This window comes from Sesamum indicum, linkage group LG12 (genome assembly GCF_026168435.1).
Source record: "Sesamum indicum cultivar Baizhima isolate 11 linkage group LG12, ASM2616843v1, whole genome shotgun sequence".
NCBI classification, from domain to species: Eukaryota; Viridiplantae; Streptophyta; class Magnoliopsida; order Lamiales; family Pedaliaceae; genus Sesamum; species Sesamum indicum.
The window spans coordinates 10,937,146-10,954,196 of record NC_142668.1 but is presented as its reverse complement, the minus strand read 5'-3'; the positions used below and the strand labels follow the sequence as shown (position 1 = coordinate 10,954,196).

The 17,051-nt window shown below is 36.5% G+C and overlaps 4 protein-coding genes and 5 non-coding genes across 11 annotated transcripts; 4 read left to right on the top strand and 5 right to left on the bottom strand.

Moving 5' to 3' along the window:
- The first annotated feature begins 111 nt into the window (after positions 1-111).
- Positions 112-2,734, top strand: LOC105165520 (interactor of constitutive active ROPs 1). Of its 3 annotated transcripts, XM_020694250.2 has the most exons (4): positions 112-195; positions 292-364; positions 1,156-1,238; positions 1,339-2,734. In XM_020694250.2, exons 3-4 carry the CDS (start codon positions 1,225-1,227, stop codon positions 2,480-2,482), a joined length of 1,158 nt encoding a protein of 385 aa, XP_020549909.1. In that variant the 5' UTR covers positions 112-195; positions 292-364; positions 1,156-1,224; the 3' UTR covers positions 2,483-2,734. The 3 variants fall into 3 exon arrangements, with proteins under 3 accessions (XP_020549909.1, XP_011082868.1, XP_020549911.1); XM_011084566.3 differs by lacking the exon at positions 112-195 and having other exon boundaries at positions 205-364; XM_020694252.2 differs by lacking the exons at positions 112-195; positions 292-364 and adding an exon at positions 412-977.
- A 769-nt stretch (positions 2,735-3,503) lies between these two features.
- Positions 3,504-4,855, top strand: LOC105165834 (aspartic proteinase CDR1-like). Its single transcript, XM_088876532.1, has one exon. The coding sequence runs from the start codon at positions 3,515-3,517 to the stop codon at positions 4,853-4,855; it is 1,341 nt and encodes a 446-aa protein (XP_088732658.1). The 5' UTR covers positions 3,504-3,514.
- Positions 4,856-6,555: 1,700 nt separating this feature from the next.
- Positions 6,556-7,869, top strand: LOC105165835 (aspartic proteinase CDR1-like). Its single transcript, XM_011084998.1, has one exon. The coding sequence runs from the start codon at positions 6,556-6,558 to the stop codon at positions 7,867-7,869; it is 1,314 nt and encodes a 437-aa protein (XP_011083300.1).
- A 566-nt stretch (positions 7,870-8,435) lies between these two features.
- Positions 8,436-8,508, bottom strand: TRNAE-CUC (transfer RNA glutamic acid (anticodon CUC)). The gene has a single exon. It is a non-coding gene; the product is annotated as a tRNA-Glu (tRNA).
- A 63-nt stretch (positions 8,509-8,571) lies between these two features.
- On the bottom strand, positions 8,572-8,644 carry TRNAE-CUC (transfer RNA glutamic acid (anticodon CUC)). The gene has a single exon. It is a non-coding gene; the product is annotated as a tRNA-Glu (tRNA).
- A 2,074-nt stretch (positions 8,645-10,718) lies between these two features.
- On the bottom strand, positions 10,719-10,791 carry TRNAE-CUC (transfer RNA glutamic acid (anticodon CUC)). Its single transcript has one exon. It is a non-coding gene; the product is annotated as a tRNA-Glu (tRNA).
- Positions 10,792-11,504: 713 nt separating this feature from the next.
- Positions 11,505-12,749, top strand: LOC105165836 (aspartic proteinase nepenthesin-1-like). The gene has a single exon (XM_011084999.1). The coding sequence runs from the start codon at positions 11,505-11,507 to the stop codon at positions 12,747-12,749; it is 1,245 nt and encodes a 414-aa protein (XP_011083301.1).
- A 3,969-nt stretch (positions 12,750-16,718) lies between these two features.
- On the bottom strand, positions 16,719-16,791 carry TRNAE-CUC (transfer RNA glutamic acid (anticodon CUC)). The gene has a single exon. It is a non-coding gene; the product is annotated as a tRNA-Glu (tRNA).
- Positions 16,792-16,852: 61 nt separating this feature from the next.
- TRNAE-CUC (transfer RNA glutamic acid (anticodon CUC)) lies at positions 16,853-16,925 on the bottom strand. Its single transcript has one exon. It is a non-coding gene; the product is annotated as a tRNA-Glu (tRNA).
- Between the last annotated feature and the right edge of the window lie 126 nt (positions 16,926-17,051).

Here is a 17,051-nt window from a genome sequence, read left to right as displayed (position 1 = left end):
TTTATTATCATCGTCCTCAAAGATTGCATCCCAACAGTCACTCATATTTTTTATCCTAAATAAGTTTATTACCTTTTACACCCCTTTTAATTCAAACTTTCAAACTTCCATCCGGGCTCCAGCCCCCATCCCTTTCAAGCTTTTCCGTTGTCTCGTGCCCCAAGAAGAGCTGTCGATGTATATATACATTCACGGGTACTGTACAAATCCGTTCTTGAAAGCCATTTCAACTGTTTCCAAGTTAAAGCCGTTTTCTTTATTTTTTCTTATGTCTTCATCCGTTGCTGCCAGCCATTGAATTGCTGCTGTTTCAGTCACTTGTATAAACTGAGAGAAGAAGAAGAAGAAGTAGAACGTGATCAGGGTGAGTTTTTGTTGAAATATTGTCATTTTTTTGGTTTTTGCTGCTTCTTGTCTGCGTTCTGCTGATGGAGAAGAATCCCTTTATTTTATAATATTACGTATGTTTGTTAATATTTTCCACTGTACTTGAGTGACTCAATGTTATCTGGCTATGGCTTCTGCTTTCCTTTTTGGAAACTTTTGTTTATTTTCTCCAGACCTTTTTCCAGTTTTCTTTCCGGGGCCATATAAACCACTTTGAGATCTCACATGAAGGGTTTGTCTTAATTGTCTTAGGATTCTTGATTTCTGGGGCTCAGGAAAGATTGATGCCGAAGAAATTGACTGCTATCTTGAACTTTTCATTTTCTGAATAATGGGGTCTCCGCTTTCTGTTCTTTGGTGGCTTTTCTCTTTATGGACTCTTTCTTTGTAGATCCAATAAACAGTAGCGAGGCTTGTTTGCTGCATCAAAATTATTTCATGGAAAAGAGGATGTAGTTTCTTCTCTCAATGATATTGTGTTAGTTGAGAACTTGAGATTTTAGTATACATGCCACTTTGAAACCTGAGCACTTTGCTATTCTAAGTTATATGAGACTTGAGGTTGTCCAAGCTTTGCTGGAGTGCATTGTGTAAGAAACAAAAATAAAGTTGTATAGCTAAGTAAATTGCTGTTCTGTTTCATTAACAAAGGAAAAAGAATACCTGATTTTACTTGAATTCTGTAACAAAGTTTATTAGAAGGAAAGATAATGCAGATATTTGTGACACTGAAATAATCCATCTGCTTTTTCCATTACAACCATGCAGATCGAATTGAGTACTTTTCACCTCCTTTGTTGCTGTCAAACTCGCTTAGTTGTCTTTTTAAGCGGAGAAATGCCACGATCAAGGTATTCTCGAGCTAAGATTCTTCTCTTGCTAAACAGTTGTTAAATTTTTTCTTGTTTTCTTTTCCATGGATTTTGATCGTCTCTATTTTATCATGAATAGAGTAACAGAAATAGCTCACCGGCAATCTCCTCGAGGCCCGCCTAATATCAGGGCGTCCAGCTCTGATTCTGATCCACTGCATGTTCGTCCCAGAGCTGAAAGAAGCCCAAAACTGGCTGAGGGTCGACCAGCACGAGGATCCCAATCTGATCCATTGAATCAAAAGAAACTTGGAACTCGCATTGCAGATCTGGAATCTCAACTCAGCCTAGCACAGGAGGAGCTCAAAAGTCTGAAGGGCCAATTAGTCCCAACTGAGGCTGCCAAAAGAGCAGCACAAGATCAACATGAGAAGAAATCAAAGAAACAGCAAAAGGTTCCTGAGCTGTTGGAAATTGAAGAGAAGCACTCTACCCAGATTGGGACCGCAATATTGAACAAGAAAGAGAGAACTACTGCTTATGAAACATCTGATGATGTGCAGCAGGAAACTGATGTGTTTGAAGTTCCTATCGAGAAAGTAACCATGGAGCTTAAGAGTGAGCCAGAACTGCCAGCAGATGAAGATGAACTTAATCCTAAATCCGTCAGCTTGTCGTCTGAATCACCGGCCATGTCGGAGCCAGTGAATCCATTATCTCACGAGTTGTCTTTGAAGAATGATGAGATAAACATGCTGAAGACCAATCTAGGTGAGAAGGACAAAGAACTGGAAGCTTTTCGTCAAGAAAATGAGGGTTTAAAGAGCCAGCTTGATGAAAAGTCGGTAAAGATATCATCGTCTCAATCCGAGATTGATGATCTGAAGTTGAGGTTGGATAAAGCTGGTAACGAGCTGGAAGAGAGTCGAATCAGTTTTGTCCAGATAAATGAAAAGTTAGAAGCTGCTGAAAAAGCAAAGGAGGAATTAGAAAATGAGATGAAACTGCTTCGTATACAAACTGAGCAATGGAGGAAAGCAGCAGATGCCGCAGCATCTGTTCTGGCTGGGGGAGTGGAGATGAACGGCAAGAGGATATCTCAGAGGTGTGGATCCATGGATAAACACTATGCCAATTCGTTCGAACCCCTTGGTGGATATGGCAGTTATGTAGGCTCTCCGGGACTGAATGATGACCCTGATGATGTTTTTGGAGGTGAAAAAAGGAAAGGTTCTGGTATCAGAATGCTGGGAGATCTTTGGAAAAAGAAGGGTCAGAAGTAAAACCTTAAAACCTCCTGCATTCTTACTGATGTCTTGAGGCTAAGGAATATGGTTGCTTACCATTCTTATTCGCTCCCATACCTTGACCAGTATCATTCACTATGGTTGCATTCTTGAAGCTACGGCCTAAAACCACTTGAAATATCAGGGCCTCATTAATTAAGTATATAATCGATGTATTCAATTACTCTTTTTAATGTTTCACAAGAACTGCACTTGAGATCAATGGATCATCTATTACATTTTCCTTTACTGTGATGTGAATAGATCAGAGGTTGTCATATGGAGAAAGAAGTCGAAAATTCTAGCTCTATATATCGACCATCTTACATTGATGTGTCACTACCATTGAGAATTCATAATAGCAAGTCTCCTAAGTAACCCTGAAAGATGCGGTTTTGATTAGTCTGCTTAAAATGTGCTAAACCGTAATATGACTTTCCTCATCATGATGAGAAAATCCGACAAAAATCTCCACCGTTTCTCACTGCAATGTACACATTGATACTCAGAAGCTACATTTCTCTGCAATGGGACTCCCCTCAACCGTATTTGACTTGAACGTTGGGTTTCCGCTGCCTCTTTCACGTTTTTCTGCTTCAAGCTGGTTTTGAGAAAGAATGGACTTGAAAGCTCCTAGCTTTTTGTTACATGGCATTCAAAATTTTATCAAGCATTTGCATTTGGATTCTGAAGAATGTAAAGGCAAAAAATTCATTATAGGATGGTCATGTATCATGAGCTCACCACCTGTTGCATTCAGCTACAGTGCTTTCAACAATCAATTGCAAAAAGATCTCCTTTTGTATAAAATGTTGATGTGGTTGATCCAGAGAAGACTATAACAGGGAAAATAGAATTAATTACTCCGAAAAGAAAGCAAATCACAAGGCATATCCTAATAACTCAATGCATTATCTCTTACTAAATGTAAAACAGTCAAAAGAAAAAGAAGAAATACTACAAAATTTTATATACGCAAAGTGTTTTCTTGATCTCTTCTGTCTCCATCTCCTGCGATTCTTCTCAAACATGGCTCAAACTACGGCTACGGTGATCTGCATCTTCTCCATGAATCTTTTGTTAATCTCGTCGCTTCCATGTGTTTCTTCGATGTCAAGCAGTTTCAGGTTGAAGCTCATTCACAGGGATTCCCCACTCTCTCCTTTATACCAGCCAAACCTTTCTGATTTTCAACGGTTCAAGAGAAACGTTGAAATTTCTGAAGCTCGGGCTTCTTACTTTCAAAGATGGAGTGAAATATATAGTGAGGGAAATTCAATGAAGCCCCAAAACATCTCCTTGCGGCTTCCATTAAAATTCACCGAACCTATCTACACCGTTGAGCTAGGCCTTGGCACCCCTTTTGTACAAAGAACTTTGGTTTTCGACACAGGCAGTGGCATTACTTGGACACAATGCAAACCTTGTTTCCAATGTTTCAAACAAAAGGAGCCTCTTTTTGACACTAGAAAGTCGAGTTCCTACAAATTAATGCCTGTAAAGAACAAACTTGCCATGACCTTCACATGTACCGTGTTTGGATGTGCTTACTACGTTGGGTATTATAGCGGACAATTTTCAGCAGGAATGGCCTCAGTCGAGGACTTCACATTCCAAACTGCGGCCCATGTTCCCTACAGAGTGCCTGGCCTGGTATTTGGCTGTGGAACATTTAACAAAGGCCCTTTCGGTGCTAAAAATGCAGTCAGCGGGATATTAGGAATGGATAAACAGCCCGTTTCTTTTGCTCGTCAGCTTGGAGGCCTGATCAGAGAACAATTTTCATATTGCCTAACCGAAAAAGTCTCAGCATCATATGTAAAATTTGGTGTAGAAGCAAAAATACGAGGACGGAATGCTCAGAGCACGCCGTTCTTGAAACACAATCAATATGCTGTACACTACGGATTGAACTTAGTCGATATCAGCATCGGTGGACAGAAGTTGGGACTCACACAAGGTACATTTTCAGGGGGCTGTGTTATCGATTCAGGTGGTTCAATTAGTCTTTTGGAAACAAATGCTTATTCTGCTGTACAAGATTCACTTGAGAGGTACTTTTCCAAGTTCAAGAATGTCAGGAGGCTTCTGGGAGACGGAGCCCCGTCAGGTTTTCTTTGCTACACACAGCCCAAAGGCTTCAAAAGATTTCCAAACCTGACATTTCATTTCCTGGGAGCTGATTTTCGTGTACCATCCGAGAACCTGTTCCTGTTTAGAAGGAATTTCTTTTGCCTGGCAATGATGGCCTCAAAAAACCTGACTCTTCTGGGGGCTTATCAGCAACGGAACGTGAGAATCGTGTACGATTTGAAGGATGAGATGCTTTCATTTGCACCTGAGGATTGCTCAAGAGATGCTGCTGCTTGATATCTTCCAATAGTAAACCTCATTTTGTACTGAAAAATTAAATTATACATCACAACTATATGGTTGTTTCTGATTCTTGTCATGTTGATTACCGAATATATCTGGATGGACTTAAATAATTTGGCCAACTCCTTGTTGATTCAAAGCTATTTTGTGAAGCCTACCCATTTATTTACTATTTCCAATCGGTATTAAATTTGAGGGATAATTATATTTACATTTCTTGATTTACGGATTGTTTATATAAAGTACTCCTATTTTTTGCTTAATTACACAAATCATTTGTTACAGTAAAAAAGTATGATAATTTTTGCAATGGTGTCGATACTTTGAAAGAGTCCAATTTTTCAAAAAACAGATGATGGTTTGTGTAATGTTGACATTTCTGGTACATAATTATTTAAAAGACGCAAGTGATTTGTGTAATTATAAAAAGTATAAATAATTTATATGAATAGACCATCAATTAGGAGATATAAATATAATTATCCTTAGATTTTAATTGAACAGGACGAAGAAACTTCAAGATTGTTCACATGGGCAAATCAGGTCCGAAATAAATCAAGAGGGAACTTGTGATAAAAGCACAACCGACAGAAATGTGATCAAGGTAATATTTTGCACACCGCAACAAAAAGATAATATAATACTAACAAAATATTAAGTTATAATTTTAAAATTATCATTAAAAATATATATATTGTTCATATTTTATGTAATTGCATTAAAATTTTATGTAAAATTTTGAAATTTGTTGACATCAACAAAAATGTTGAATAAAAATTCATGAAATTTGTTGACATCAACAAAAATGTTGAATAAAAATTCATAATTACTCTCTATTGACTTTTTATAAACTTATTACAGCTCAAAAAAAATCTTTTCTGACGGAACTATACTTACTTATTTTCACACACATTAATGGGCAGAGATATATCTTCACTTTTGTATGAGTAGTGTCGTAAAAAAATATGTATTTGGTCTGCAATAAAGCTAATATCATTCAATCTTTTTGCTGATGTCAGCAAATTTCGTAAATTTTTCTAGCGAACTATTTGTTGGACGAAGAAAATATCAAAGATACTAAATATAAATTTTCAAATTACAAAAAGATTTACATACAAAATTACACCAAACTCATGAAGAATGGGTGTAATTTTAGTTTTGTCATAAGTAACGACTCATACGTAATGACAAGTAATTAGTAATAATATAAGAATTACAATCATAATTATTATGGTTAAATTGTCACTATATATGAAACGAGGTACCGATAGTGACATGAGTTACTTTTTTCCATAGATGTCGGACATTAACTCCAATTGCTTCGGGTTTCAAACCAGTCTTTCCCTTTAATTTCAATCATTTCCTGCAATATGAAAAAGATTTCACCAAATTTCCAAAACAGATATCCTCATTAATAAAATAACCAAATCAAATGTAAATTAGACATTGATATAATTTGGTTACTGGACAGAAATGCACTAGAGTAAAACGTAGTAAACCTTAATTAATGTTAGCCAAAAAGATGTTGGAGATTGGCACTATATTATTGCTATATAATCCTTAAATTACATAAGATTGGAGGTGTATTAAAATACCCACAAAGACAAAGACATATTCATCACATTGTGAAATCTGAAAGTAAGAAATTCAAGCATAAGCCATAACTCACTTTCTTCTGATAAAACATGACAAGAATGGCTTGCGTTATGCTTAGTCTCTTGTACATCATTTCACTCTCACAGGGTTTTAGCACTGAAATTATCCATAGAGACTCTCCAAACTCCCCTCTATTTCAGTCAAATCTTTCTACGCTGAAAGCCTTCAGGAGAGACATTAAGACCTCAAGAATCCGAGCTTCCAACTTAATATCACTCTCGAGAAAATTTGGGATGGAGAATTCAGCTATTAATCTCCATGCAAACAGCCTCCAGCTTCCGCTACTTCTGCGCTCGCCGTTGTTCACCCTGGATATAGGTGTCGGCACACCTGCTACTAAAACAACGCTCGTCTTCGACACCGCTGCTCCGCTCACATGGACGCAATGCCAGCCATGCGTAAAGTGTTTCAAGCAGGATTGTCCTGTTTTTGACCCGAGTAAATCCGTCTCCTTCAAAAGAGTGCGAAGAAACCACACCCTGGCGCGCTGGTTCAACTGCACTGTTCTTGAGTGCTACTATTTCGTAGAGAGCCGTGGTGGACAATCATCTGACGGGATCGTCTCGATGGATACCTTTTCCTTCTCGGGAGCCAAGCAACAGCGCCTGGAAGACGTTGTTTTTGGTTGCGGGACTTATAATCATGGCCCTCTCGGCCCTCAAACCACACTCACCGGGCTACTAGGCATGGGAAATTTCCCTACCTCTCTGGTTGGGCAATTTGGCAACCGGGCCATGCACCGTTTCTCCTACTGCCTGCCAGAACTGAGATCATCCAGGCCACGGAATTCAATTCTCAGTGTCGGCCAAGAAGCTGTTATAAGCGGCAAAAATGTCCAAACAACGCCATTTCTGAAACACCCACAAGGTAGAAAATTGGTTCAGGATAGTTACAGATTGAACTTGACTGGCATCAGTGTTGCAGGGACAACACTGGAAATACCAAAGGGTTCGTTGGATGGAGGCTGCATTCTTGACACCGGTGCTCCTTTCAGTATAATAGAAGAACAGGCTTATGAAGTTGTCATCAACGCATTTTCAAGCTATTTTGCTCAGTTCAGAAACGTCAAGAAGATCACAGACCGAAAGTATCCGAAAAATCTATGCTATAAGTATCCAAGAGGTTTCAGAAATTTTCCAAGCATGGTACTGCATTTTGAGGAAGCCAACCTGGAAATTAACGGAACAAGCCTGTTCATGTTCGGGAGAAATTTCTTTATGGCGAATTTCATTTGTTTACAGTTGTTGGGAGAACCGAAGACAAACATTCTAGGAGTCTATCAACAGCAGAATATTAGGCTTTTGTATGATTTAGGCAATGATAAGCTGTCGTTTGCTAGAGATAGCTGCTAGAGTGCCAGAGACGGCTTCCTGATTGCAATTTCAGAAGTTCATTTTCTCTTAATCCAAGTATTGGAATATGACTATATTTAACCGTAACTCAATAATGTAAATGTCTGGTTTCTTACAGTGTTTGTCATAATTGACATAAGATCCACATCTTATCTCCATCTCAGAAGATCAAACCTCAATCTACGTAAAGCAGCCTGTTCATGTTCTAGCAGTTTCCGGAAAATTATAAGCTGGGGTTGCATTTCTGAAAACTTTGAGTTTTTCGTCCAGCAGAAGGGCCTCCTGAAGGCTTAAAAAAACATTGTTTTGTAAGAAGCAGAGTTGCATCCTTTTAGCATAAGATGAACAAAAAGATAAGCAGCAAACATCTTAGAATAAGACATTGTAAGAATATAATTTTATGTTCATTATCATAATGCCAATTTTAAAGTAAGAAGAGAAGTCCGTTGAGGCTAGCGGGAAAGTGTCAAGTATCATTACTTGAATGATGAAACAGAGGTGCAGACATGAAACAGGGGTGCTAACTTCACTTCTACCGCATTACCTGGAAAGGTGAAAAATCAAAGTTCCGTTGCCGGGACTTGAACCCGGGTCTCTCGGGTGAGAGCCGAGTATCCTAACCAACTAGACTACAACGGATTTTGCTCTTGATGTTTTGCATAATTTTAACAGTTTTTGTAACGTGGATCAGGAAGCAAAAGAATCCGTTGCCGGGACTCGAACCCGGGTCTCTCGGGTGAGAGCCGAGTATCCTAACCATCTAGACTACAACGGATTTGTGGTATGACCTTCTTATGTTTATTATTTGTTTTCTTAAATTATTTAGGGAGAGTTATACTGTATTTCTCTAAAGTTTGGCGTAATTAAACATAAATTCTATGTGGTTTAAAGATTTATATTTATTATCTTTAAGGTTTGTTTTTGTCTAATAAATAAATCCATCTATTAGTTAAAAATTTATCGAATTTAATTATATTAACAAAAAAATTGGACTAAAATTTATATATACTCTCAATTAACTTATTACTAATTTATTATAATAGAATTTCTTATAATGAAATATTTTTATACATTTTCACATGTTAATACATATAATGAGTTGTATTTTCACCAATTTAAACGTTTAGTTAGAAACTACACATGCAAACAATGCTGATTAAATCAATCTAAATTTCAACATAGAAAATACAAAAATACAATATTCATCATAAGGAATAAAAGGCATCCACACCCCAGCGCCCCCCCCCCCCCAAACACACACACAAAAGGATTTTATAGCAAAACTATACACAAGTTTTAAGTTATTCCATGTTTGTTCAGCCAACAACAACTAGCTGTTAATTGAAGGAAATTTTGTTATATTAAGAATTATCATATGGAGAAAATTTCAAAACTTATTGGAGGGAAAATTCTTATTCGGGTCAAGTTTGATCGAATCAAACACAGAGTAGTATCACTTTTTTTAAATTATACGTCAATCCACGGCAAGTGTATTGCACTTGCCATATAATTAATTCAAATTCAATCGAGTCCAATTTAAAATAGAATTTCCTGAGAGGAAGATGTTAACTACAGTTTATAGTGCACCTCATGACTACGATATATATATATATATATATATATATAACCACATTAGAAAAATCACAATATTATATAGGAGATGAGGTGACAACTTGACTTGGACATTTTGACCTATTAATAATAAATTCCCACTATAATCATGAAATATAACTAAAAATAAATAAATACATCACAAACTTATCATACTTTTATCAATAATTTTATTGCACATTGTAAACAACATATTAGTTTATATTGTTTGAGGAATTGATTGATTTTTGTGGGATATATTTATCTAATGTTTACTTTTTATTTTTTGACATGTGATAAAAGTAGTGAAATAACAAAAATATCTCATAATAAAGTAAAAACATTAATATCATTTATCAACTCATGAAAATAGGAAATAGGGAGAGAATATTATTTTGATCTTATAACTATAAGGAAATGATACTTTTGACCCTTGTCGACTTTGAATTTACAATTGAGAACTATAACTAAAAATAATTGAATATTTTACCTAAACATCGTCGAAAAATTCATGAACGGGAAATTAGCACATGACCTTTTTTAATTCGAAAATTTCTAGTTTTTTGGTTAGTTTTACTAATGACATATTTGGACTAAATATATTATCCTCTATATTTATAGGACTAAAATCATATTTTTTTTCACCTTAGTCATGCCCCGTAAGCAGAATCCGCGATAATATAAAAAACGTAAATAACAGATTGTTGGGAATTGGATTGGATTTCTAGCCCAATCCCGACCAATAAATAAGATCTTATGATGTATCTACATATCCAACTCAATACGGCATTATGGATTGTTTACTTCATTAAATGTTAAATTTGGTGTTAATTGGAGAAGCCCGGGCTACATATGGACACCAAATGTAGGATTGATCCAGATTTGTAATCCCATTCCCACCTAATTTGGTGGCATTACAAATCCTACCCGCCATCCATTGTTCGATTAAGTTTTAGTTGACCTTTATATTTGGCTAAATTGTATATTTGTTCCCACAAAATAGGATTAGTATCCGTTTTGATCACATGATTTATGAGAATTTATTTTTTGTCCCAAAACATTAAAGAAAAGTTGTAAAGTTGTTCCTATTAGCATCATTCTATTAATTTTTAACAAAAAGTTGCAAATTGCCGTTAGCTTGTCAACTAACTCCTTTTTGTTTCTTGTTCTGATGATTGATTAGTCTTAGTGGCCTCCGTTCAAGCAAGTGGAAAAGATTCAAACACCTGGAAAGCTTTTTTTTTTAAAAAAAAAAAACATTCCGTTGCCGGGACTCGAACCCGGGTCTCTCGGGTGAGAGCCGAGTATCCTAACCATCTAGACTACAACGGATTTGTTACATGTTTTCTTAATTTATTTTATTACGAACCATTCAATTTGATTTCTCTATTTCAATTAGTGTTTCATCTTGTATCTAAATTTATTTATATCCCATACATGTTTAATATAAAAAATTATTTAAAAGTTCAATATGTATTAGATAGTATAACATAAGAAGATCCACCCTTTTGTTCTCTATATTTTTATGCAATAATGGTAAAAATATTACAAGTAAATAATAGAATAGGATCCAAAACAATAAACATATCACATAATTGTGCATTTTCTGAACCCATTTTTTCACAAATGCGAGTAATGTAAATCTTTCTAGTTAGAAATAAATTACCCTTAAAATTCCGACAAATGCGAATGCCTAGTTATTCTATGTGTGTATTATATATGTGTAATGTTCTTGTAAATCTCCGTAGAGTTATACGGTTTAAAGTCAAACCTGGGAAACTTTTCTTTCTCATATATCCAAACAGAAACTGTGATTTAAGACAAAGATATGTTTATTACATCTTCAGTACATATGTAAAACAAGAATATTGTGATGATGATGAGGTCGTCTTCAATTTCCATCGAATTCTTGCATTAACACTTGCTCTTATCCATATATTCATGCTGCTGCTCATCAAGAAAAGCAAATAAAAAACTAAGTTCCATCTTATATAAACACAAACACGCACACATGATACCATAAGAATGCTGTAAGAACTAAAAACATGGCTAGAAAATTGCCCTTCCTGATGTTAATTTTACTTCAGCTCGCACTGCTCCCTCATTCCCAATGCCTGAATTCAGAATCAGCAGGTTTCAGCTTAAGGCTCACTCGAAGAGATTTGCCCGACTCCAATTCCTTCCATCAGAGATTAGAATCAACTGGTCATTTCCCGGATGTGATCCGTCCACGGATCACCCGAGCAGATTACATATTCACCATTGATGCAGGCATCGGCACGCCTAGCAGCCAAAAGCCCTTCATTTTCGATCTAGGCAGCGAGTTAACCTGGACGCAGTGCACGCCTTGCGTTAACTGTTTTCAACAAAATTATCCCCTCTTTGATCCCAAAAGGTCCAGAACCTATAGAAAACTTCCTCGAAATCACCCCTTAACCAGATGGACCACATCCTTTGCCCGTTACAACAACGGAGCTTTCACGTTCAACATTGCGTATGGCAGCGGGCAAACGTCGACAGGCATTGTCTCAATCGAAACTTTCAGTTTTCCATCACACAGGAGAGGCCCCGAGATCATACCAGGGGTCGTGTTTGGCTGTGCAAACAACCAACAAGGCTATTTCAGTAGCATGGTAACTGGTGTCATTGGCATGAACAGATCTCCGGTCTCATTGATCAGCCAAATGCGCTCGTTGTCAGCGCGTCGCTTCTCCTACTGCTTTCCTCCAATCAATTCCCCCGTCAACACCACACGGCTAAGATTCGGGAGCGACATTAAGAAAATTGAAGATTTACAGGGAACCAGATTCTTGAGCACCAGAGACTACAGCTATAGAGTGAAATTGCTTGGCATAAGCGTTGCAGGGCGGCGTTTAGACCTACCAAACCGCAGTTTCCCGAGGGGCTGCACATTAGATACAGGATGTGCAGTGAGCAGGATCGAGACTCGTGTGTATAGTGAAGTTGAGAGAGTACTAATACAACATTTCAATCGGTTTAATCTGACCAGACTGCCACCTGGTTCGATCAGTCGAGGAGATTTATGCTATAGTCCTCGCCCTGGATTCATAAATTACCCAAACATGACATTTCATTTCCAGGGAGCCGATTACGGCATTGGGCCCAAAAACCTGTTTCTTTTTCTCGACAACCGATTCTGCCTGGCCATGTTTCCAGATAAGATAACAATATTGGGTGCATATCAACAGCAAGATGTGAGGTTTGTTTATGATATTGGCAATCAGAAGGTCTTGTTTCGTGAGGAGGATTGCTCACAGGATAAAGCTTGATTGATCATATGCACTGGATGGCATGTGGGCGCAGTCATGTAATTTTCAAGTTCTAGTGGAAGGAAATAAAAAATATTGTATTTTGGATTTTATTTTAGTTTGTATTTTATATTGTGCTCTGTATATAAATTTCGACAAATATCCATGAACCAAACCATCATAAATGAATGATATAGTAATTGCTGAGACGTAAACCTATTTCTCGCCAAGTATTCTGTCTAGGCTTAATTGATTTTCATCACTAGTTAAACAAAGTATTTATTGAAAAATTGTACTGCATACCACATCTGATTTAATAAAATTAATTACATGACAAGTTTATTACACTTATAATTATAATCGAATTGGACTAATTACATAATAAATGTATCACATTTATTATTATCAATCCAAATTTGATAAAATTGAATATAGGTAGAATTTCTTGAATTTGCTAAGCCAAGTGATGTTAATCAAAGGAACAAGTTCTACACAAATGATTGATTTCTAGCATCCGTTTACATATATTTTATGTTCTCTTTCCCTTTGTTTGGCTTTCCTAAAGCGAATGATAACATTCTCATAATTTTATGTGTGTATATCATGAATAATTTTTGTTAATAAATGATAGATTAGGTGGTATAGATGTAATTATCTCTATTTTTTTTTATTTTTTTTCCATTGTCTTAACTACGTATATTTTACGAGAGTCTCCGTTAGTATCACATAATAAATATAAATCACCCCTTATAAATATATATATATATAGTTATAAATTAAGAAGCAAGAATTATATACATCTTATATCTAAGGCACTTTTTCTTTCCCTTCTTTTCTTGGATCATTTATTTCATATACATCTTCAATCACAAGTAACACACACTCTAAAGTACAAATACATGTATATTTTTGTGCAACTTAATATTTTCTTTTCTTTATATACACTCTATATGTATGCAATAATATTTAAATATTATAAAGAAATCATCTTTTTAATGGGTTAGTTATCAGTTATGTAATATTAATTGTTTCAAAACATAATATGACAAAAGTATAGGTGTCGATATTTTAATAAATTTATTAAAAATATTGAAATTATTATTATGATCAAATTTTATTGAAAGGATATATTTGAATATTTAAAAGTAGATGTGCCAATATAATTTTCTTTTATAACATTATAGATAAACAATGGGCACAGTACTTGAATTCGAACGCATGACCCCTCAATAATATACTGTCATGTCCTCTGTACGAATGATAGGATAATTTAAAGGGTAAATTACAAGAGGCTCTCCTGATATTTGCATTAATTACAAATACATCATCATTGTTTGAAAAATTACAAATATCTCCCTACAATGAGCTGTCACATGGGGTATTTGTTAGGGTATTTATAATTTAAGGAGTGTATTTGTAATTTTTTAAAAAATAAAGAGATATTCATAGTAAAAACAAATATCAAGAGAGTCGTTGTAATTTACCATAATTTATAAGTAAACAGTTATTTTTCCCAAATTTTGTGAGTGGCTCTAATCAAATCTACATCCATCCAACTTGTTTGCCTGAAAAAGATATTCAGATAAGTGCTGCATTATGTAAAGGATATGTGCGGATGTTCTCTTTACTAATTGCTGCATAATCAACCAGAATCCTCTGCCTTCTTTTGCAGACAACAACATAAATCAAACTCACATCTCCTTATCAAGAAAAGCAACTGAAAAACTATCAACTCCTATCTATATATATCAGATCAAGAATGCTGTGTATATAGGCCTAAACATGGCTACAAAATTTCCCTCTCTGCTGTTAATCTTACTTCGGCTATCGCTGCTCCGTTGTCGCCTCTGCCTGACTTCAGCATCCGCAGGTTTCAGCCTAAAGCTTGTTCGACCATGTTTTCCTAACTCCGACTCTTTCCATCACAAACTAGACCTCAATGCCAACCATAGTTCAAAGTCGCGGTATTGGTGATAATATCAGTGGGTATTGTTCCACATCGGCTGCAAATATCATCAAATGCTCAAAAACTCCCAAGAAAAATAATAAAATTACAAAAAAGAAAATTAAGTATCACAAATTACTATATTATAAAACAAACTGAAAATTTATCATATCAAACATCAATAAAATTAATCATAAAAATGCTTAAGATAAACGTGCATCGTCACACTGAAGTTTGATGACCCATTGTTTTTGACGAGAGTTATCAATATTCAATACATCTCAGCTGCAAGATTTAATTTAATTCGTCATTTGATCAATTTTTTTGTATGCAGAAGCTTTGTATTGTATTGATTGTATCTACTATGGCTGCCTCTGAAGTGTTTTAATACAGAGAAGAGAAACTAACTGCTGCCAACAGAGTCTAACTAATGCTAACTGATTTCTACGCTAACTAAAGACGTACAAAATAATAGAAACGTTTATACAAGTGCGACTTTGACATTAAGCAACTAAGGAATAAAGCGTATAACAACTAGAAAAGGCGTGGGTTGTTTGAACTCGTGGAGAGATTTTAGGCTCTGTCATCTTCTTCAGGAAGCTCTGTCATCATCCTTTGTTTGCTGCAACTTCGTCAGCAACTTTCTATGGCCATTTTCGTGCATTTGTTTATTGGTGATATCATCAGATTCAATCGATAATACAAGACATCGAATATTATGGGCGATACGCTTTGAACCATGATGCCAACTTCCATGAAACAAATGGAACTCCAGAATCAAAAAGTTGGTACTTCCCTGATACACTCCGGCCCCGGATCACGCGCTCATCAAACTTCGTATACACCATTGAGGCTAAAATGGGCACACCAAGTGCAAAAAAGACCTTCATTTTCGATCCAGGGAGTGAGTTAACTTGGAAATAACTGTTTCAACCAAGATCTTTGATCCTCGGAACTCCATCTCCTACAGAAAACTACCTTACGATCACCCTTATGCCCGATATTTCAGGCACTTTGGTAATGGGGACTTTCTTATCTACTTACTATACAGCAGTGGAGAATCAGCATCAGGCATTGTATCAGTCGACACTTTCAGCTTCCCGTCACACGGAAAAGCCTATGAAAGAATAGAAGGGGTCGTTCTTGGCTGCGCAAACAACCAAGTCGGCCGGTTCAGAAGATCAGTGACAGGTATTATGGGCATGAACAGATCTCCACTCTCCTTAATTGGCCAAATGGGCTCAAAATCAGGGCAAAGTTTCTGCTACTGCCTGCCCCGACTCCCGCATTAATACAACAATCTTAAGATTTGGAAACGACGTTAAGTCCTCTAGAGCTCTACGTGAAACTAGTTTTTTGAAGTACAATGACTACAACTACAGAGTGAATTTATTGGATATAAGCGTCGAGAGCGACGTCTAAACCAGCCGAGCGGCACTTTTCCTAGTGGTTGCATCTTAGACATCTGATGCAGTGGCAGCTATTTGGAGACGCATGCGCACAATGAGGTGCTGAGAGTAGTAATGCAACATCCTAGTCGGTTTAATCTGAGTAGAATAGCAGCTGGTTCTAGTTCTCAAGTAAAACTGTGCTATTGGCTGCGACGAGGATCTAGTAGTTCTCCAAAAATGACATTCCATTTCCAAGGAGCCAACTTTGAGATTGGGCCGAAAAGCTTGTTTCAAGTTAGGAGTGATGGATTCTGCCTGACGATGTTTGCAAAGGATAACATGACGATACTAGGTGCATTTCAGCAGCAGCATGTGAGGTTTCTCTATGATATTGGTAATCAGAAGGTCTTGTTTGGTAAGGAGGATTGCTCAGGCGACACATTCTCGACTTCATATATAGTGGATAGAGATGAGTTGTTTTTATATCTTGTCGCTGTAGATTGTTTCTTAGTGAAAAGTATCCAACATGAAGTCGAAGATTTTAATGTTTTCTAGATACAGAAGAGCAAAAAATTCGAATTTTGAAGTACATACTTGTAGGAACAGATGCAAGAGAATGACTTAAAAAGGATCTGGAGCGAGAAACAAAAAGTATTCCGTTGCCGGGACTTGAACCCGGGTCTCTCGGGTGAGAGCCGAGTATCCTAACCAACTAGACTACAACGGATTTTGCTGTTGATGTTTTGCATATTTTTAACATTTCGTAACGTGGATCAGGAAGCAAAAGATTCCGTTGCCGGGACTCGAACCCGGGTCTCTCGGGTGAGAGCCGAGTATCCTAACCATCTAGACTACAACGGATTGTTGATAATATTATGTACAATTTCATTCAATAATTGTCTTATTGACACAATAGTTTTTCCCCCTCCTGCACTGAAATTGAAGATGAAACCCATATGGACAAACAAGTATGTAACAGCCATGCAC

What these genes read in the sequence shown, in the direction of transcription:
- LOC105165834 (XM_088876532.1), top strand. Translation starts at nt 3,515, where the DNA reads ATGGCTCAAACTACGGCTACGGTGATCTGCATCTTCTCCATGAATCTT.
- LOC105165835 (XM_011084998.1), top strand. Translation starts at nt 6,556, where the DNA reads ATGGCTTGCGTTATGCTTAGTCTCTTGTACATCATTTCACTCTCACAG.
- LOC105165836 (XM_011084999.1), top strand. Translation starts at nt 11,505, where the DNA reads ATGGCTAGAAAATTGCCCTTCCTGATGTTAATTTTACTTCAGCTCGCA.